This window comes from Amblyomma americanum, chromosome 3 (assembly GCF_052857255.1).
Source record: "Amblyomma americanum isolate KBUSLIRL-KWMA chromosome 3, ASM5285725v1, whole genome shotgun sequence".
Lineage (NCBI taxonomy): Eukaryota > Metazoa > Arthropoda > Arachnida > Ixodida > Ixodidae > Amblyomma > Amblyomma americanum.
Genome location: NC_135499.1, coordinates 151,513,650 through 151,536,253, shown reverse-complemented (window position 1 = coordinate 151,536,253; position 22,604 = coordinate 151,513,650). Strand labels below are relative to the sequence as shown.

Below are 22,604 nucleotides of genomic sequence, written 5' to 3'. Positions count from 1 at the left end.
CAGCATTTCTCAGAAAAACACTAGGCTACCAGGCTTTCCTCTTGAGGTGTGTGTATCGTATACTAGTTCTCGAAGGTACGCGAACAACTGTTTTCATCATCCCTCCAGAGCTCAGGACCTCCACTGCACGGACCACTAGCATATATATCTCGTGGATTACATGCAGCTATCGACAAGCGGTACACGCAGTCTGGATCCAGCCCACGGGGCCACGCAGGCCGGAACTATATCCAGCCCGCATAGTCTCGTATGACGGGTTGGCACTATCCAGTCCTCGACGGAATTAACGAGATGCTCTCGCTCCCGTTTTGCGCTAGCGCTTGAAGACTGCAAAGCACCTCCGAACCATCGCCACCTAGACAGTGTCGAAGCTACGTGCCTCAAATTGAAGTGGTCGGAAAAGGGAGTGCATCCCTTCGGCAGTAGCCAATTATCTGAAGCGTGAACTTCCAGCCAGGTTGCTGCTGCAGAAATGCAGAGGAACTCGGCACTCGCAATTTCACATCGGCGCAAATAGGCCACGCTAAACTCAGTTAAATCAGTAAAGTTAAGTGAATTTTCAGTGAATCAGTTCGAACCGTTGATTAACCCATGATATGCTTGGGTATCGGGACCGAGGTCTTCACCGCATGACGATGAACTCTGCAGACGACGGAGGGAAGCCTTCAGGAGGGTTGGTAAACTTGAAAGTTTATTTACATATTTACAAGAGAAGCAGGGAGACCAAAAGTCAGAGATGAAGTGCCGTGAAACCAGCCAAATCACGGCTTAAATACAGTGGATATTCCCTAGGCCCCTAGCTAGGAAAACCGGTGGCTGATAAAGCGTCCAATGGGCAGACACACTCTTCATAGTCTCTTCCCTAACCCCGTGACCGCTCCGCCCCCACAAACACGTGCACAGGCGATAAGGAATCCTGGCGCCTTGAGGTCCTGGAATGCTGTTTCCGACCGGTTGACCAGGTGCATAAGGTCGTTGGCTTAGCAGGCGGTGATCCCCTCCGTGGGAAAGAGGCGTCCTGGAATGTGGTTTCCGACGGGTTGACCATGTGCATAAGGTCGTTGGCTTTGGCTTTGTAGGCGGTGATCCCCTCCGTGGAAAAGATGCGTCCTGACGGCCCCGGGATTCCAGAGGGTAAGATGAATCAGCCGTGTCCGCCCCCGCTTTGTCTGGCCGCGCAGGTGCAAGCGAGCGAGGCGGGTCCGGCGCCTTTGTTCGGGTCTTTCTGCCGGTCCACATGAGGGCGCAGTTCGGGAGAAATGCCGCATTCCATACTCCGGACGAAGGGATGAGAGGCCTTTCGTCACAGCTCACCATCGTCAGGAGCCGTTCCTAATCCTCTTCTCAGGACGACAGCACCTTTGGTCAAACATAGTTCGATGGCGCCTGCCGGGCTCGTCTGTTCCCGCTGTCGGGGTCTCCGATCACAACAATCCGTCCGCCGCCAAAAAGACGCCACGAAGTGGTTGCAGCTGGTCGGTGCACCACGAATGGGCGTCAGAGTCCCAGTCAGCCTCGTAGTAGTCAGTCCACTTGACCTGCACAGCTGGCAAGGGTCCTCAACGGAGCATTAGCGATCCGATCGGAGCTCAGCCCCTACCTCCGGCTAGGCAGCACGCGGCCAGCCTCAGAACATTGTCAGGTCTTTAATACAGAGCAATATGGCTGCAAATTTTGGATGACTTGACCCTCGCCAACAGCTCACGCCTGGAAGTCTGCTGAACCAAAACTAGTTCCTCTTTTTGTTTTTCCTTTGTTCGCAAAGACATGCGTCGAAATCTCGGGTGGCTCCTGGGAACTTTACAGTGCAAGGGTTGGACAGGGCCACTTCCTCCTCTCTCTCTTTCTTGCATGTTGTGTCCCCCTCCGACCCCTGCGCGTTCTGTGGCGCCCTTTTGTGTGGCAGCTGCGCGCCCTTCTGCGCAGCACGCCGCACACGTAACCTGTCTCGCGACAACTCCTGTCATGGTCCCATAATGGAACAGGTGGCTTTCGCCCTGCACGCTTAGTTGGTTGGTATGGCACGCGACGCCTTTCTGATTTCCTGTGCCGCGGCGAAGATGTCGGGCCGTTACACTGCTGATTAGTTTTCACACTTCCGGTGCTTTTGACCCGCACATCTTTCTTTGCCTGCAGCCGCCTTCGGGAAACTACCATTGTTGATTTTCCCTTTCTGTCATCAGTTCTCGCGGTGCCGTCGCGTGTTGTTAAGCTGCCGGCCTTCGCCTCAACACCAGTAGCCGACGTAGCATTTGGCAAATGCTTGTCGCGTTCTCTGTTTTTCTCGCGCAGCGAAGCCACTCGCTTTTTGCTCTCAGTACCCGGTGACGGTTTCCCTGACGAGCCGGTCGCTGCTCTTTCTTCTAAACAAGGTAGCTCATTTTCTTGCGGTCGGTCACTAGCCGCTGTGATTTCCTCATCACTGTGCTTCTCTTTGTTTCGATGCAGCGCTGAGCCGCATTCTGCGCTTACAATCGAACTGTCAGCGGGCGCTATCCGTGGGCCACTACCCGTCGGCAACTCAATACAGTCTGCCCGCATTTGCATCTCCGCAGAGCGTAACACTTCGCTGTCCATAATTCTGGATATCGGAGCAGCGTCATTGCCATTCCGGGTTACAGTGACATCGCACTTTTCAACTAACGCTGCGCTCTGTCTGGGCGCTTCAACGCTGCTGTCAAGTGACTCTGCGTTGCGCTCTTCGACGGAAAGCTCTCTTTCCGTGCGGTGACATACAAGTTCGCCGCAGTCTTTCTGGCGCGGAATCTGTGCCTCATTTGCCATAGCGGCATCTGTATCAGGGCTATAACCGGCCCTTTCTCTGCTCTTGCGAGCAAAAATTGTGTCCCTAGCTGACCAAGCGGGGTTCGTGGGCTGGTCGCTGACACCCTGATGGGAGCGCGGCCCGCTGCCATCACTACGATCTTTAGAGTGCGCCTCTGTACGTATGCTGAAAAAAGTGGAAGAGGGCTCTTTTTTCCATTTCGTAGTTGTCGGCATCCTCGTCGGACAAACGCGCTAATACGGCGCTGACATAAAAAGGGTGATGGCCGTCAACATCCGTGGCCAGTCGCCCTGGTCTACCTGCTCATCTGCGCAAAGGTTTCAAAATTTGCGAGAAAATTTTGGAAATTTTCTCCTCTTCCAAAAATTCTCAGACGCGCTCTCGCTCTTTGCCATCTGAGCAATTTAATTTTACGCCTGAGCTCTTCCAGTTCTCGTTCGCGTTGCTTCTCTATCTCTGCCTGGCTTGCCACTGTGTTCGGCACCTCTATATCCTAGTGCGTTCTGCCTGTGCAGCATGAGCTATCTGTAGATCGAGCCGTTTTTTCTCGATCTCTCTTTCATGCTCTCTTTCCTGCTCTTCGCGCTTCCTTTCGTGCTCCCTTTCCTGCTCTTCGCGCTTCCTTTTTTCTTCATCCTCTCGCTTCTTTTGTTCATCCTCTCGCTTCTCTTGTTCCCTTCCCTTCTCCTCCTTAATTAGCTCCCAACATTCTACTATCTCCTCCTCGTCCGCACCGAAATCCTCAATTGCCCTAATCAATTCAGGTTTTCTACGGATCGACCCATAATCAATGCCCAATTCCCCGCATACGAGAACTAGGTCTGGTTTGCGCAGCTTCTTCCAGTCCATGACTATTTAAGCAACGGCAAGTCTCTACTCACGTGGTCAGAGGAGCCCCGGCTGCGTCTTATACCAACCTTCGATTACCTAGGCTAACAATTTTCCAAAGTTGTAAAACCTGGCAATGCTCCAAGAGAAAGACCGCGCACTTACCATACCAGAGTCAGGACCAGGCGCAGGGCATCCCACCGCTGCCAACCAGTTGATATGCTTGGGTCTCGGGACCCAGGTCTTCACCGCATGACGATGAACTCTGCAGACGACGGAGGGAAGCCTTCAGGAGGGTTGGTAAACTTGAAGGTTTATTTACATATTTACAAGAGAAGCAGGGAGACCAAAAGTCGGAGATGAAGTGCTACATATTTACAACAGAACCAGAGAGACCCAAAAGTCAGAGATTGAGTGCTACATATTTACAACAGAAGCAGGGAGACCCAAAAGTCAGAGATGGAGTGCCGTGAAACCAGCCAAATCGCGGCTTAAATACAGTGGATATTCCCTAGGCACCTAGCTAGGGAAACCGGTGGCTGATCAAGCGTCCAATGGGCAGACACACTCTTCATAGTCTCTTCCCTAACCCCATGACCGCTCCGCCCCCACAAACACGTGCACAGGCGATAAGGAATCCTGGCGCCTTGAGGTCCTGGAATGCTGTTTCCGACCGGTTGACCAGGTGCATAAGGTCGTTGGCTCAGCAGGCGGTGATCCCCTCCGTGGGAAAGAGGCGTCCTGGAATGTGGTTTCCGACGGGTTGACCATGTGCATAAGGTCGTTGGCTTTGGCTTTGTAGGCGGTGATCCCCTCCGTGGAAAAGATGCGTCCTGACGGCCCCGGGATTCCAGAGGGTAAGATGAATCAGCCGTGTCCGCCCCCGCTTTGTCTGGCCGCGCAGGTGCAAGCGAGCGAGGCGGGTCCGGCGCCTTTGTTCGGGTCTTTCTGCCGGTCCACATGAGGGCGCAGTTCGGGAGAAATGCCGCATTCCATACTCCGGACGAAGGGATGAGAGGCCTTTCGTCACAGCTCACCATCGTCAGGAGCCGTTCCTAATCCTCTTCTCAGGACGACAGCACCTTTGGTCAAACATAGTTCGATGGCGCCTGCCGGGCTCGTCTGTTCCCGCTGTCGGGGTCTCCGATCACAACAATCCGTCCGCCGCCAAAAAGACGCCACGAAGTGGTTGCAGCTGGTCGGTGCACCACGAATGGGCGTCAGAGTCCCAGTCAGCCTCGTAGTAGTCAGTCCACTTGACCTGCACAGCTGGCAAGGGTCCTCAACGGAGCATTAGCGATCCGATCGGAGCTCAGCCCCTACCTCCGGCTAGGCAGCACGCGGCCAGCCTCAGAACATTGTCAGGTCTTTAATACAGAGCAATATGGCTGCAAATTTTGGATGACTTGACCCTCGCCAACAGCTCACGCCTGGAAGTCTGCTGAACCAAAACTAGTTCCTCTTTTTGTTTTTCCTTTGTTCGCAAAGACATGCGTCGAAATCTCGGGTGGCTCCTGGGAACTTTACAGTGCAAGGGTTGGACAGGGCCACTTCCTCCTCTCTCTCTTTCTTGCATGTTGTGTCCCCCTCCGACCCCTGCGCGTTCTGTGGCGCCCTTTTGTGTGGCAGCTGCGCGCCCTTCTGCGCAGCACGCCGCACACGTAACCTGTCTCGCGACAACTCCTGTCATGGTCCCATAATGGAACAGGTGGCTTTCGCCCTGCACGCTTAGTTGGTTGGTATGGCACGCGACGCCTTTCTGATTTCCTGTGCCGCGGCGAAGATGTCGGGCCGTTACACTGCTGATTAGTTTTCACACTTCCGGTGCTTTTGACCCGCACATCTTTCTTTGCCTGCAGCCGCCTTCGGGAAACTACCATTGTTGATTTTCCCTTTCTGTCATCAGTTCTCGCGGTGCCGTCGCGTGTTGTTAAGCTGCCGGCCTTCGCCTCAACACCAGTAGCCGACGTAGCATTTGGCAAATGCTTGTCGCGTTCTCTGTTTTTCTCGCGCAGCGAAGCCACTCGCTTTTTGCTCTCAGTACCCGGTGACGGTTTCCCTGACGAGCCGGTCGCTGCTCTTTCTTCTAAACAAGGTAGCTCATTTTCTTGCGGTCGGTCACTAGCCGCTGTGATTTCCTCATCACTGTGCTTCTCTTTGTTTCGATGCAGCGCTGAGCCGCATTCTGCGCTTACAATCGAACTGTCAGCGGGCGCTATCCGTGGGCCACTACCCGTCGGCAACTCAATACAGTCTGCCCGCATTTGCATCTCCGCAGAGCGTAACACTTCGCTGTCCATAATTCTGGATATCGGAGCAGCGTCATTGCCATTCCGGGTTACAGTGACATCGCACTTTTCAACTAACGCTGCGCTCTGTCTGGGCGCTTCAACGCTGCTGTCAAGTGACTCTGCGTTGCGCTCTTCGACGGAAAGCTCTCTTTCCGTGCGGTGACATACAAGTTCGCCGCAGTCTTTCTGGCGCGGAATCTGTGCCTCATTTGCCATAGCGGCATCTCTATCAGGGCTATAACCGGCCCTTTCTCTGCTCTTGCGAGCAAAAATTCTGTCCCTAGCTGACCAAGCGGGGTTCGTGGGCTGGTCGCTGACACCCTGATGGGAGCGCGGCCCGCTGCCATCACTACGATCTTTAGAGTGCGCCTCTGTACGTATGCTGAAAAAAGTGGAAGAGGGCTCTTTTTTCCATTTCGTAGTTGTCGGCATCCTCGTCGGACAAACGCGCTAATACGGCGCTGACATAAAAAGGGTGATGGCCGTCAACATCCGTGGCCAGTCGCCCTGGTCTACCTGCTCATCTGCGCAAAGGTTTCAAAATTTGCGAGAAAATTTTGGAAATTTTCTCCTCTTCCAAAAATTCTCAGACGCGCTCTCGCTCTTTGCCATCTGAGCAATTTAATTTTACGCCTGAGCTCTTCCAGTTCTCGTTCGCGTTGCTTCTCTATCTCTGCCTGGCTTGCCACTGTGTTCGGCACCTCTATATCCTAGTGCGTTCTGCCTGTGCAGCATGAGCTATCTGTAGATCGAGCCGTTTTTTCTCGATCTCTCTTTCATGCTCTCTTTCCTGCTCTTCGCGCTTCCTTTCGTGCTCCCTTTCCTGCTCTTCGCGCTTCCTTTTTTCTTCATCCTCTCGCTTCTTTTGTTCATCCTCTCGCTTCTCTTGTTCCCTTCCCTTCTCCTCCTTAATTAGCTCCCAACATTCTACTATCTCCTCCTCGTCCGCACCGAAATCCTCAATTGCCCTAATCAATTCAGGTTTTCTACGGATCGACCCATAATCAATGCCCAATTCCCCGCATACGAGAACTAGGTCTGGTTTGCGCAGCTTCTTCCAGTCCATGACTATTTAAGCAACGGCAAGTCTCTACTCACGTGGTCAGAGGAGCCCCGGCTGCGTCTTATACCAACCTTCGATTACCTAGGCTAACAATTTTCCAAAGTTGTAAAACCTGGCAATGCTCCAAGAGAAAGACCGCGCACTTACCATACCAGAGTCAGGACCAGGCGCAGGGCATCCCACCGCTGCCAACCAGTTGATATGCTTGGGTCTCGGGACCGAGGTCTTCACCGCATGACGATGAACTCTGCAGACGACGGAGGGAAGCCTTCAGGAGGGTTGGTAAACTTGAAAGTTTATTTACATATTTACAAGAGAAGCAGGGAGACCAAAAGTCAGAGATGAAGTGCCGTGAAACCAGCCAAATCACGGCTTAAATACAGTGGATATTCCCTAGGCCCCTAGCTAGGAAAACCGGTGGCTGATAAAGCGTCCAATGGGCAGACACACTCTTCATAGTCTCTTCCCTAACCCCGTGACCGCTCCGCCCCCACAAACACGTGCACAGGCGATAAGGAATCCTGGCGCCTTGAGGTCCTGGAATGCTGTTTCCGACCGGTTGACCAGGTGCATAAGGTCGTTGGCTTAGCAGGCGGTGATCCCCTCCGTGGAAAAGAGGCGTCCTGGAATGTGGTTTCCGACGGGTTGACCATGTGCATAAGGTCGTTGGCTTTGGCTTTGTAGGCGGTGATCTCCTCCGTGGAAAAGATGCGTCCTGACGGCCCCGGGATTCCAGAGGGTAAGATGAATCAGCCGTGTCCGCCCCCGCTTTGTCTGGCCGCGCAGGTGCAAGCGAGCGAGGCGGGTCCGGCGCCTTTGTTCGGGTCTTCCTGCCGGTCCACGTGAGGGCGCAGTTCGGGAGAAATGCCGCATTCCATACTCCGGACGAAGGGATGAGAGGCCTTCCGTCACAGCTCACCGTCGTCAGGAGCCGTTCCTAATCCTCTTCTCAGGACGACAGCACCTTTGGTCAAACATAGTTCGATGGCGCCTGCCGGGCTCGTCGGTTCCCGCTGTCGGGGCCTCCGATCACAACACCCAGCAGTGCACAGCCCAATCTCTGAAACTTACCGCCGTGGACTGCGGTCCCGAATAGTGAAAATTCTATCCCACGCTTCCAGTTGAAGGTGAGCGCTCCTTTTTGCAGCCACTGCCGTGGTTGCGTAACACCGAGAGAGCACTTGAAAGCATGATGGCATGAAGTACAATGGGCACAACACCGCCGCATCATCATGGTGGCTTGATACGATCCTATAGGTATGAAATATTTTTTATCTTATATTCATGCCTTCTAGACCTCGCTTGGCACTCAGGCTGGCAGTATTCTAAATGAAATAAATCGCATGCAGAGGAGCAGCAACAAGTGTGTCTAGTGTTTATTGAAAAAGAAGAGTGAGTAGAAGAAACGAGTGCAGGTGGCTGCAATTTCTTTTTTTCTCCTTGGCGCCGCTGCCCTCAGGCCAGCTTGTGCTTCTTGTAGAGCTCGGCCAGTTCGGCGACGTCCTCCTTGGAGCCGAGGAAGATGGGGCACCGGCCGTGCAGCGTCTCCGGCTGCACGTCCAGGATGGGAATCTTGCCCGAGTGCGCCATGCCACCAGCGCGCTCGATCAGGTACGCCATCGGAATGCACTCGTACAGCAGGCGGAGCTGCGAGGACAAAAAAAAACCGAAAGTAATCGAAAAACACGACACAGGGGACAGCTTCAAAACACAAGGGAGCGCAGTTTTGCGATGCTCAGAATGGCTGTCACCTCTCTTTGATGGCCCAGGGTGTGTAAGACCTACATTGCCAACTAGACCCGTTTTGACGCTCAATGCGCGTCTCTCGGGCTTCTCGGTTCCTATTTCCGAGCTTTAGCGCATCACAGGACAGTTAAGAATGGAGAACAGCGCTGTGTATGTAATTTCTTGTTCTCCGCTTTTCTGGAACGCTAAGGCGCCCGTGTGCTGTGCGATGTCAGCGCACGTTAAAGATCCCCAGGTGGTCGAAATTATTCCGGAGCCCTCCACTACGGCACCTCTCTCTTCCTTTCTTCTTTCACTCCCTCCTTTATCCCTTCCCTTGCGGCGCGGTTCAGGTGTCCAACGATATATGAGACAGATACTGCGCCATTTCCTTCCCCCCAAAACCAATTATTATTATTATTTTCTGGAAGCTCCCGCGTTGCTTCATCATGAACTAATCACGCGCGCAACCTGTGCACTTTTCTTATTGTGTAAATAGTTTGTGTATATTACCTCTCCCCCTATCCTCACTTCCTGTCCCCTCACCTCTTTGATTTCATCTCTCCATTCTGCCTGCTATCCTTCATTTCCGCTGCCCCAGCTCAGGTGCTTCAGTATCGATGGCAGATGCCGGGGCTAGCAAACATCTTATCCTTCCCTTTTATTATTATTCTAATAAACCACTACTACTACTACTCCCGCGAAAACACCCGTAGCGAACTCGCGCTGAGCGACCAAACGCCACAAATAAATTGCAGGAAAGGAACGACGAAGCTGCTGTCAGACTTTCGGTGGACACTTAAACCAACCGTGAGGGAAGAACCGCGTTTCGACGGAGGCGAAACGCAGAAGGCTCCGGTGTGCTGTGCGATATGTCAGTGAATAATAATAATTGGTTTTTTGGGGAAAGGAAATGGCACAGTAACTGTCTCATATATCGTTGGACACCTGAACCGCGCCGTAAGGGAAGGGATAAGGGAGGGAGTGAAAGAAGAAAGGAAGAATTAGGTACCGTAGTGGAGGGCTCCGGAATAATTTCGACCACCTGGGGATCTTTAACGTGCACTGACATCGCACAGCACACGGGCGCCTTAGCGTTTTTCCTCCATAAAAACGCAGCCGCCGCGGTCGGGTTCGAACCCGGGAACTCCGGATCAGTAGTCGAGCGCCCTAACCACTGAGCCACCGCGGCGGGGCGCGATATGTCAGGGCACGTTAAAGATCCCCAGGTGGTCGAAATTACTTCGGAGGTCTCCACTACGGCACTTTCTCTCTCCCTCTCCTTTCACTCCCACCTTCCTTCCTTCCCTCATGGCGCGGCTGAAGTGTCCATCGAGAAGTGAGACAGATACTGCGCCATTTCCTTTCCTCAAAAACCAATATACTGAGAGCACGCTCAACGGCCCAGAGTTGGGTCTTCGGGCTGGAGCTGAGCAGCACCTCCTCCCACCGCTCGGAGGCCCGAATTATGTGATCAAGAATATCTGTTGCCTGGTACCTGCTGGGGAGTACTGGCCAGGGTAGACGAGAGGGGGGAGGGAATGAGTAGATTTGATAGCGGGACAAGGTGGTTCCTAGGCCTTATAGGTATACCTCTCATAGACCTCTGGTTAAAGTCGCCCACAGCCCGGCTGACAAATCCTTGGGCATAACTGCGGTCGGCTCAGTGGCTTGATTGATGGAGTGGGCCGGAACCCATTCCAGGGTGATGGGGCGAAGGGGGGCAGTGATGGTGCGGAGAAGGGAGGGGGTAGTGGAAAAGACTCATCCATTCGCAAAGTTGCGCACGGCTGTTTTAGAATCGCTGAGGACGAGGTCGGCACGAGTAGAAGTTACAGCGAAAGCTATTGCTGCTGCCTCCTCCATTTCTGGTGACGTAGTGCATGTTGCTGCCGCGGATACGAGCATACAGGTCTTAGGCACCACGGCTAGGGCAAAGGCCCGGCGGTCGGGGTGTTCCCGTCGTCCACGTGTGTTGCTGTAGGGCAGAGTCCGTATTTCTTGAGTAATCCCTTGGTCCGTGCTCGGCGTTGCCTGTCATGATCCACAGGGTGCATACTAAGTGGTAGGGGAGGGATTTCGAGTGCTTAGTGAATGTGAGGTGGGAGCTGTATGTACCGCGGGTACGAGTGATGCGACTCGTATCCAATGTTGAGCCCGAAGTACCGAGCGCCCCAAAGGCTCTCATATTGAGACGAGATTCGCCTCGCAGGTCTCGCGTGCAGTACTTTGTAATCTTCGACCAACTAGGCACATTCGAAGCTCTTCTTTATACTTTGTATCCCTAGTGGATATCCACAGGGTGACGTATCTGCCTAGAGCGAATGATGAGCTTCTGCGGTAGTGTAACGGGGGGTGAGGTTGAGGAAAGGGGTGTCCCTCGGCTGCCGATAGGAATAATAATTAAAATTGGTTTTTTTGGGGGAAAGGAAATGGCGCAGTATCTGTCTCATATAGGAATGGGGTCCGATTCGATATTGCCGAGTGTCAGTTACGCAGTGCGCTCGGAGAGAAAAGCCCTTATGTAAGGGAAGGCTCGTTCACCCTGATTGAGAAGTGAGAGGTTTGTGAGAATCGCCTTATGAGAGATATTGTGTGGCTGCTGAAGACATGCATCTTTGTACCTTTCGCGATCGCTGACCGCATACCGGGTTAATTTAAAACAGCATGGACATTGTGATATTACCGATTTAAGCATTACTGCTCTTTTTCTCACTCTCTGTACCTTACAGAGCTTTACGATATGTATATAGTACCGTGTTCGCTGTACGCCGGCGCGTTCTGACATTAAACCTCGATTGCTGCTGGGACGCACCACTCATATGCACGAGGCTCGACGGCGCGCAGTCCACCACTGTATACAACGCGAACAGCTGTTCCGACCGGCTTTTGTTCGCCATTAGAAGAAGGCAGCGCTAGCAGCAGAATTCCTGCACAGGTGCACCCCTATTCAGCGATCGCAAAGCTGAGCGCCGGTTGCAGGCGGCGTGCTTACGCTAGCCCCCTTAGCTACTTCGACAGCAGAGGCAGTTGAGCCGCCCGAGAAAACTGCGGCTGCTGGCCAGCTGCCAAGCCGCAGTCAGTTACCGTCAGCTCGTCGCAGGTCTCGCTGCCCGGACGCAATGTTACACCGGACGTCGCGAACGCGACACCAGAGCGATTGCTGCTGCTACTACTACATACATTCCATAGCTTTCGCCTTGACGGAGGAGCGCCAACTTGCTCCCTTCCCTTACAAAAATTTCTTTAGACAGACTATAGACTGTCCATAGACTTCTGTCTATAACGTCTATAGACTCTATAGACAAACACTAGAGAACGGTCTATAGGCAATATAAATCCCCTAGACAGTCATAGACAATCTATAGATCTATAGTAGACAATCTATAGTAGACTTGTCTATGGACAGTCTATAGACTATGAACAGACAAAAATAAATTTCTATATAAAGGAAATATAGTCTATAAGAAGTCTATAGACTGTCTATAGACCATTGTAAGCTGTACTGCTAGCAGCGAGACAAAACGTGTAGAATGTAAAGCAGCCGCAATTCGGCACACGGGGCCTTCACACACTGAACTCGGCTGTCGTCCAAACCGCTGGTTATTTATCGACGCGCCCTAGCAAAGCAATCGTGCTATAAGAAGGAAATTAAGAAAAAAACGTAGTCATGCTCGCGCTAACAATTGAAGAAATGTATTTTATGTTTTTAGGCGATGCCTACGTCAACGATCTCTCCTTACGGGAGTTCCCACAGAAGTCATGTGCTCCATCGAGTCTAGTCGTCTACTACTTCACCTTTTACATTACATAAACGTTTCTGCAAATCATTTGTCATCAGAAGGGGCAGTGTCTTGTGAGCGAAGACACGCTGTGCAGTTGATAGGCAGGCAGAAAGAAGAAGAAGCGATCGGCACCCCCCCACGGCGGCTCACCTTTCCGTTTGGCGAATCCTTGGTAGCGGGGTATATAAATATGCCGCCGTACTTCAGCGTCCGGTGGACGTCGGCAACCATGGAGCCAATGTAGCGGGCACCGTAGGCTTTGCCACTCTGCAAACAAAAAAAAAAACAAAGAAAGACAACGCTTGCTCGTCGAAGCTGAAGCGCTGACCTTGGCTGGAGTGCACTGGGATATATATGTTTCACAGATGCTAAGGTCAGCCGAGGCGAACGAACCCGATGCACTCCCAAAAGAATGCAATTTAAGAGTTTCGACTGAAGCCAGCGAACCATAGAACAATCTAAACGTCAAATGCCTGCAATATGACGTGTGTCTAAAAGAAAACGAAAGAGACGAGTCCGAAAGCGAACGGAAACTGCGCCTATGGAAACGGAGCAGCAGGCATACAGTGCAGCGCAAGAAAAAAAAAAAGACGCTTCAATCATGGCCACCCCGGCTATAATTCTCCCGTGACAGGCGGTACATCTACTTTTGCGCGCCAGTGCAACACTGCGGGCTATGAGGCAGCCGGCAATGGAGGGCTCCGGATTAGTTTCGTACGTACAGTCAGGCCGGAATGAAACGCGAACAGCGCATGTGAACGAAGAAAAAAATACTTTACCTTCGTTCTTTAAGCCGCGGTAAACGACTAGCCTACTTCTTGTTTCTTTCTATCGAAGTCTATCGAAGCGCACGGTATTCACAAACCGGTCGTAAAGGAATCTATAATAATAATAATAATAATAATAATAATAATAATAATAATAATAATAATAATAATAATAATAATTGGTTTTTGTGGAAAGGAAAATGGCGCAGTATCTGTCTCATGTATCGTTGGACACCTGAACCGCGCCGTAAGGGAAGGGATAAGGGAGGGAGTGAAAGAAGAAAGGAAGAAAGAGGTGCCGTAGTGGAGGGCTCCGGAATAATTTCGACCACCTGGGGATCTTTAACGTGCACTGACATGGCACAGCACACGGGTGCCTTAGCGTTTTTCCTCCATAAAAACGCAGCCGCCGCGGTCGGGTTCGAACCCGGGAACTCCGGAGGAATCTAACGCTGCAAAGTAGAAAAGGACATCATATGCGTGTTCGCGTTTCATTGTGGCCCGACTGTACACCGACATATCACAACGGAGCATTACGCAACTTTATTGTTTACTCTTCGTTAATTATTTTCTTCATTTTTTTGGCCTGAATTATAACAAGGACGTACATATAACCTCACAGTATATGAATACCACCCTTAGCTTCCCGCCGCTAAATCGTTTGCATCTGCTTTTTCCATAAGGCATTTCATCATCCGTATTTCTGAAGGGAGGAACTTACCACTCCCCCCATCAAGTTTCACCTCGACTAGATCATGCTTACAAAGCCTAGAACAGACACGCTTTTTTACGGCCGTTTCTACCACGGATACAGTCGCGCCAAAAATAATACGGAACACGCCTCGGCATTCTAACTATTCTTGTGTGTTATGTAAAGGGGACAGAAAGTATTGTGCTTATGCACCAGAAGACATGCGAAATTTGCCAGAATATGCGTTAAGTTCCGCCTAAATTTCGCTAGGAAAGGCGTGAGAGGTTATGGATCGCTTAAGCGTGCTCCGTATTGGTATGGCCGCGACTGTACACAAGCGCAGTAGTAACCTTCCCGCAGAGACGGCAACCATAAAAGACCACACCAACTCTTGAAGGAATGCCTCATCTTGCATTGTATAAGCAGGAACGTTTGTAACTGTTCTAATAACGACAGCAACATTCCTTCAGAGCCCTGATGGTGCACTAAATATATCAAAACTCCGTACGCTGACCTTAAGTCCAATATAGACGGTTCCACGGTAAAGCTTGACACACTGAGATGAACGCATATACGAGATCTGATATCAGACGCGAGATGTAATCGGCGACGACTGACCTTCGGGAACTTCTTGCTCTGGACGTACTCCGTGACTGCCGGATCCCACAATGCGGAGTATCCCTCGTTGATACTGTAGATCTTGCCTCGAGGCTTGATCTTCATGTCGGGATCGGTCAGTATAAACTCGCCGAGAGCCTGCGAACGGTTGTGAACGATGCAATTAAGCCACGAATTGCACTCACTTGGCGGCGCACAAAGCGAGGAGGCATTACGAAAGTGAAATGTACCACACATGCGACACCTCGAGCAAAAATAGCTTTGGTATTCGCATTAGGCGAAACGCCACTGAGCTCGAGCCTGCCTTACAAGATGAATAATAATTGGTTTTGGGGGAAAGGAAATGGCGCAGTATCTGTCTCATGTATAGCTGGACACCTGAAACGCGCCGCCGTAATGGAAGGGATAAAGGAGGGAGTGAAAGAAGAAAGGAAGAAAGAGGTGCCGTAGTGGAGGGCTCCGGAATAATTTCGCCCACCTGGGGATCTTTAACATGCACTGACATCGCACAGCACACGGGCGCCTTAGCGTTTCGCCTCCATAAAAACGCAGCCGCCGCGGTCGGGCTCGACCGCGGCGGCTGCTTCGATGACGCAACTTTTCGGCACATTAGTACACCCATGGGTGTCGGTACAGGATTTATAGACGAAAGGCTTCGATTTCTAAGTTCCGCAGCCGTGCCTATTTTATGAGCAACATTTCCCACCGTGATGAAATCGGAAAGAATTAGTTTTTTTGCCGTCACAAAGCCCAGGAAATTCAATATAGCTTTACGGAGTCACCCAATGCTCACTCTGGCGATGAATATATATCAAAGGAAAAAAAAAAACACGGACACTTACAGTAATTTCACTGCATTTCTCGTGTAGCTTTAAATTTCGTACTCATCACGCATTTTTAAAGCTTTAAATTTCGTACTCATCACACACCCCGCCGCGGTGGCTCAGTGGTTAGGGCGCTCGGATACTGATCCGGAGGTTCCCGGGTTCGAACCCGACCGCGGCGGCTGCGTTTTTATGGAGGAAAAACGCTAAGGTGCCCATGTGCTGTGCGATGTCAGTGCACGTTAAAGATCCCCAGGTGATCGAAATTATTCCGGAGCCCTCCACTACGGCACCTATTTTTTCCTTTCTTCTTTCACTCCCTCCTTTATTCCTTCCCATACGGCGCGGTTCAGGTGTCCGCCGATATACGGGACAAATACTGCGCCATTTACTTCCCCCCCCCCCAAAAAAAACCAATTATTACTCATCACGCAGCCTAATGCACAGTATAAAAAGCGCCGGGGAAAAACAATAGGCACTACAAAAAATTAAGAAATATGGTGTACTCACGGGGTCCAACATGAATCCATTGACTCCCTGGCCTAAGCTTAGGACGACCATTGTCGCGCTACCATACAATGCATACCCCGCGCACACCGCGTTCCGCCCCGTCTGCAATGCATCTTTCGCGTCTGGTTGTCCTGAGCTTTTCTGCAAGAAAAGGGGAAGGTTTTGTCAATGCGCCACTCTGCAGAAAGCGGCTACTCGTACAAGGGGGGGGGGGGGGGGGGGGGGGGGGTGCGTACCCGTCGAAAGATGGCAAAGATGGAGCCGATGGACCCGAGGCAGTCAATGTTGGAAGATCCGTCCAGAGGGTCGAAGCACACGACGTACTTGCCCTGCTTCTCGGTCTCAACCTCGACCACCGTGTCGTTCTCCTCGGAGACCAGGAGGCAGGTGGTGTACGAAGCCTTGAGCACGTTGATGAAGAGGTCGTTGCTCAGAACGTCCAGCGTCTTCTGCTCCTCTCCCTGGACGTTCGTGTTGCCCGCCATGCCATACCTGCGACGGTGGCGGAAGAAGGCGACCGGAACCTTGTAGCGCGTGGCCTCGCGGACGACACTGAATTATCTCCTAGTATCCTAGCCCGCTGAGGGCACTGACTGCACAAAGGCGTTATGCCATATTCCAAAGATAAGGTCCCTTGTGAACTTTCTTGTCTTTTCCCTTAACGGGACACAATTTTTAGAAGAAAAGATAAAGAGCTTTTAAGGAACCGCTCTTTCAGGATGACGAAGCGCTATTACAGCAACAGCGGTATGAGTGTGTCACTTATTAGCCCAGGAAGGGAATAAAAACGTTTAGAACTTTTTTCGCATTCAGCTTTTGGTTAAATTCAGTTGCTGCATATGAACGAGACTTGGCGAATAGAGAGATTTTCCACTGTACTTGAGAGCTTCGCGGATCAAATGCAAGCCACGACTACGACGCTTCTATACAGCAAAAAAAAAAGAAAAAAAAACTGACTCGTTACGACACCCGGCATAGAAAAAGGCATTGAAGGAAAGCAGAACGCGCGGCTTAAACTAACAAAGGAGTCGCCCGGCTAGGTATAGCTTGTCAAAAGGCGGCGTAACGGTTATGTAACACGGCGGCCCACTGAAACTGGCGAGAAAGTGAAACGAGGGTTCATGCACTCTCCGCCTACGGGGTAGCGAGGATTCCAAACATTCGGGACAGAAGTATATATGTGGCATTGAGACAACAGAGGCGTTTAGTATAGTGAACCCGCCTGACCCCAGCCATGCCAATGCGCCTGAGCAGGAGGCGGTCGGTAAACAGGTGTAACTGCATACGTTTATGCGTCTCCTTTATGCTAAAAGTCTAATGTAACGAGTCCACACGTAGGCGGAACTAAGGCCCAGACTAGAGTCACTAAATAACGACTTAGAGTACCGGCACTCTTTTCTCCTATTGTTCTGTGCCGCCGCCACGATCATTGGTGAGTTTGCATCACGTGATATTTGTTTACACTGCGACGGTTCATGGGGGCTGCCATTTTGTGGCTTATGCGTTTTCAGTCGGGCAACTGTGGTAGTCCTAGTGCTGCGAGTGCTGCCGGTGACCGACCCAGTGACCAGGGATTCCGCGCCTCGCAGCATTTCAGCTCCGCACGACGAAAGCATAAACTGAAGGCAACAGCTGTACCGTTTGCATCTGAGCGGCTCCATGCCGTACGGCTACGATCCCCGCCGCAGCGCAGGGTGGCTAACAGCGTTGTTTACAAAATGGCCGGGCCAAAGTTAGCGGCGAGGTCGCCGAAGCGGCAATCTGGCAACAGTGATAAACAACAAAATGGCCGCCCCTGCTTACCGCCGTGCTGCAGTGACGGTACTCTAAGTCTTTATTTAGTGACTCTAGCCCAGACCAGGCTACGGCGGGGTACACAGAAAGCAGGTCTTCGTGTACGAATTTTACTACCTCAACAAAGCAGCGGACAAGCCTGAATAGCCGCAGAGGAGGTCAGACACGGAAAAGCAAGAAGGGAAGGCGCAACCAGCACACCGACACCAGCAAAAAAAAAAAAATATCGAATGCAGGAAAACCAGGCCTGTAAACCAGCCCGTGAAATTTACTCGTGAACAAGGTATACGCAAGATCGAAACAATTCTGGAGTCCGACCTTTGGCCGAACTGGTTCTCACTGATAGACAAGCGGCCGCGCGCTGAAGTCTAGCCTGCAGGGCAGGATTGTAAAGTTTTTCCTTACTATGCTGCGCGGACGTGAAAGAAAAGAAAGCTAGTGGAGGTGGACTAAATGCATGGTCGGCGTTAGAAGTGACAGCGGCAAGTGTGTCGCGACACGCCCACCCCTCCCCCTTAGTACGCTCACTTCCTCTGCAGCCCGGATCGCATACCCGGAAAAGGCCCTTCGTGCAGAAATGTCTCTCTAGAGAAGGCATGACAGCCTAGGGCGAAACAAAAACTGAAAGCAAATAAGCTTGATGAAAGGCGTTTTTTGACCTCTAAAAATCCATGTTAACCACGAATTTTGCATAACGGAAGGAATAATGTTGTTAGTGAAGCAGCACGCAACGTGCAAGCCTTAAAAATGTTTCCAGTACCGTACACAGGGAAGCCACGTACAGCCCACAAGGGGTGTCGTTACTAGCATTAGTCGGCGGTGCTGCATCAAATTCCTATTCACATCACCATATTCTTGAGCCACTGTTATGCCGCCCGGGTAATGAACGTGGTATAGACGAGCAGTAACAAAGACTCTGTCCTACGGATTCCTCATTAAAAAGTGCCTTTCCGTGGCACACCGAACAGACTAGAACAAGAATACCGCGAGATTTCTTCAAAGCTTGGCCAGTATGACCGGCCTACATGACGAGATGGGCATGACAACAAGGGCGGATCCAGACGCCCAATATTCGATTGGGAAGGGGCCGTTTTTGAAAGCGAGCAGCGGGAGAGGTGGTGTGCATACACAAGGAAATGTCTGGATGTTTATGCCTTGATTTTAGCTGCTTAATTCCCTTACTGGCTTTTGCGGTTTACAAAACCCAACGACTAACTTGCGACTCATTCAGAAAACCAGTGATACGTCATTGTATCAGGCAATCGCTGAAGAACCGAGACGCGGCGCAGTATTCCTGCATGAAGGTGGCAGATCAGGTGGGGTATGGCCTTCCCCATGCCGTTCTCGCCCCTTACCCAACTCGGACCCGCCATTGCTGCCACTGGTGCAGTGCTACAGCTCTCTGCGCCTACATATTCGGCCTTGCGTTGAGCCGTCAAACGTTAATACAACTACGCGAAGTTACGAAAGCAACGCCGCGGAATTATCTCTAACCTCCACTCCACGCAAGCCGCTCGAGTCTTTACTACACGGTCTGCAGACTGCTCTGGAAAATACGCCCTGCCTGCTTTTGAAGTCCAGTGGCGGATTTAGGCGGTCCGACTGCATAATCTCTACACAGCGAGGAATGTGACGTCTGTGTTGAATAACTGCTCTGACAGCCACTTTTATTCTGCGTGTAAAGAACAAAAAGTGGATGGTGCATATCGAACCTACTTCCCCACCCCCACCAAACAGCCACGTCTAAGAGTTACCCGTAAAACCGCCCCTGTATCTCCTTTCCTCTTGCAGAACTTCATTCAGCCAAGAAAGCAGACAAAACGCAGCCGAATATGGCGAACTGTGAGCGCACTTCACGCCCTTTACCGCACACATGCTTGTGATGCTGACGCAACCGCTTACGTGAGCACGAACCTGCACAAGGTACTGGTCGATTTAATAACCGCAGCTTTCGAGAGCAGAATTACAGGGTGGCGACACAACGACCGCAGTTGTGAAGTTGCCGCACGTCGCATTCCGCGATAATCTAAGCTGGCGAGCAGTACGCCAGAAAGGAAAAGGAAAAAAAAAAAAAAATCAGCGCGCGCGTATTGGCTTTGAGCCAGTGCGTCCGCAAAGTGGGCTTGTTTACACCACCACGAGAGATCGGAAGCCTGCACAGCGCCGACCAGAGGGCAGCCTTGAGCAGCTCTTTTAGGAGCCTTCGCGATCTTATATTTATCTGGAAGAGATACGAGCTCTAGGACAGTAGGGCACTGTTGTTGAATGACGAAGTAGTTTTTCAGTAACTTCTGTTTGCATATCTGAAGCACGCAATTTCGGATAGATTTTTTTTTGACCGTTTTTACACGAGTGCTTGCACAGTACGCGAGTAGTGCAGTGTGCGCAATTATACAGTTGTTCACTTCAGAAGCTTTGACACCGACACAGCGAGAGTCCATTAATGCCACTTAAGGTTATCAAGTAGGAACTCGCAGCTACGTTGCTAAACGTGCTGTGTTCCGCTTAGCAAACTACCGATACATAGATGTCACGTTACATTTACTGTAGTATGTCACTTATGTTCCCGATGTGAGACAACCTGGAAGCCATTGTCCTTCAACGTCCTTTCAAGTGTGGCGCCAGCTTATCAAGAGGCACGACCACTGTGTCCTGTCTGGCAGACAGTGCCGTCTCGAGATAGAGCAGCTGCGAATAGTGTTTATCTCCCTTTCAGGTGAATTGCGGACAGTCCTTGGGGTAACCCCGGGAAATGCGCATGAAAGCAGGCTCCTGGAAGCGCACGTATCCAGCTGTTTTGTGCAAAACGGTCAGAACTGCTTTACTAGTGTACAGACATTTCCGCACATACTTCGCTGGCTGACATTCACGGGCGGTCTATTTATGCCGCGCTTACATAATAGGAAAAGTCGTTGCGCGCGGAAGTTGAAAGTTCGGAAGTGGTGGACAACAGTTCGGAGTGAGTTGCCGTTAGCAACGGTTCCACTGTTTGTAAATAACTACAGTTTGCGAGTGCCCTAGAGCTTCATGGCTTTTTTGTTTGCTCACCGCAGCAAGCACGCGGCCCTTTTCTCAAACGCGCAGTGCGGCACCTCCTACACGTGCGTCAACAAGCACGGCAGGTGTTCTGGCCTCATCGCAAAGGGGCACACTGGCTGCCACTCACAGGTTGGCGATGCCGGCGCGTCGCACGGACGCTGCGACGGCTTTGATGGCAGTCTGGATGGCGGTCAGCAGCTGCGTCAGGTCTCCCGTGGCGCCGGGCACCTTCCGCTGCTCGGCCAGGACAAACCGCGTCAGCGTCATGACGTTCGTGTCGATCGTCTGTGCAGAGGCCATGTTGGGAACGGTCGTCTGCGTCTCCTCCGCTACTGCGAGGAAAGACCCCCAAGAGCGAGACAACGCTACCGGTCGGCGCGGTAGCCTACGAAGCTCTGAATACGCTAGCCGTCGACGAGATTCGCTTTCGTGGGATTCACCCTCCTTCTCTCACCTACCCCGTTATCGCGATGTGGGCGAAAAGAGCGACCGGGGGGTATCTCGTCTCCCCCAGCAACGGCGGCAGGGGAGGGGGGTCCCGCGAAGGTCGCCCGCCTCGACTCGGCTGCCCCGGGGAGGGCGCAACAGCAAAAGCGGCGGCGGGAGGCAAGCCGGAGTTGCTGCTTCCTGCTCGCCGATCCTCCGCTTACATGGGAGGAGCCGCCCTGCTGCTGTCGCCGCTGCCCCGAGCCGCGGCGAGCCGGACGCGAACAGGCAGGAGGTGCCACGCGTGTTACAAACACACGTGGACACCGCCCACCGAGCGAGCCGAATGCAACATTCTATGGATTGGATTGGAACAAAACGTACCCCTCAAAAAAAAAAAACAGAAACTAAGTAGTTTCGGTTTCGTTTGCAGCGCAAGGTTTTTGTTGTTACGCTGCGTTTGTTCTGTTAGGCATTTTGCTCCCATTCCCGGCACTTTTCTAGAAAGGCTTCCTTTCAGCATGTACAACTGCAAGAGTAGTAATCACTGCATAGCCAACAACGGTGCTGGGCATTGCCGGCGATGCTTCAGTTTCTGATTTCACAGTTGAATTTGCGTGCGTCTGCCACGATCCCCTCTTTGTCATCTCTGCATTGAGCTTGAATGCACTTGACATTTCTTCATTCGCAGCATCGATTTGTTATCTCCCTCCACACTTAAAAATGCCTTTACGATTGTGCTTTCTCATTAATGCATTTGGCCAGCGCAGCTCTTTTTGCTTTTGCTGTTTGCGATGAAATGAATAGACTCTACCAACACCTGTGCGCTCAGACAGCTTCACGTCGGAGACGTCACGGTTAAGTGATGACAGTGACCCTGAGGTGGTCGTGATATGTTGCGCAAACGGTGCCGCTCCCGCCACAAGTGAGCCACTAACAGCTTCACTGTAAAAAAACAAAAAAAAAATTCAGGGCACTTATTCGTGCCAAATCAGCCAAGCCTCTTGGTTTCATTCAGCCTCACTGCAGGAGTGTTTGAAGTGAGGTTTATGATTTCTGGTACGCTATTTGGAGGTTGCCCTGGTAAATATAGTTTCCATTAATTTTGTCGTTCTGCGCCGATTTTCTGCTCTGCTGCCTCCACATGTCCAATTCTGGTTGGTCCTCCGTGTGTGCATTAAACATTGCGCGATTCGACGAAAAGAGCTCTCTCGGTTTACGGTCCCATTTGAAAAATTGAGTTCGAACAGCATTCAAGTTTCCCTCAGTTGAAATGCGCACGCCAATCACCTGGACATGGCGTGTCCGCACTGCAGCAAAAATGACTTTCGTCAGTTGTTTCGGGCAGGATGTATTCGCAGGGCTCCTGCTTCACAACCACCTCGACGGGCAGTACTTCCATGCCGCAGTCATCATCGCACCTGTAATGGAAGAAGACATTGTAGCAAGCGTAAAAAA

At 51.6% G+C, this 22,604-nt stretch overlaps 1 protein-coding gene across 1 annotated transcript in view; it reads right to left on the bottom strand.

Annotated features, from left to right (window-relative positions):
* Positions 1 to 8,326: 8,326 nt before the first annotated feature.
* fbp (fructose-1,6-bisphosphatase) overlaps positions 8,327 to 22,604 on the bottom strand; it is a 35,462-nt gene continuing 21,184 nt past the window's right edge. Inside the window, exons 3-9 of the mRNA XM_077658390.1 lie at positions 22,437 to 22,567; positions 20,848 to 21,052; positions 16,124 to 16,379; positions 15,888 to 16,028; positions 14,554 to 14,691; positions 12,628 to 12,744; positions 8,327 to 8,614 (exon numbers count right to left, since the gene is read on the bottom strand). Coding sequence (XP_077514516.1) covers positions 8,423 to 8,614; positions 12,628 to 12,744; positions 14,554 to 14,691; positions 15,888 to 16,028; positions 16,124 to 16,379; positions 20,848 to 21,052; positions 22,437 to 22,567 — 1,180 coding nt within the window. The 3' untranslated portion in view covers positions 8,327 to 8,422. The remainder of the gene's footprint in view (positions 8,615 to 12,627; positions 12,745 to 14,553; positions 14,692 to 15,887; positions 16,029 to 16,123; positions 16,380 to 20,847; positions 21,053 to 22,436; positions 22,568 to 22,604) is intronic.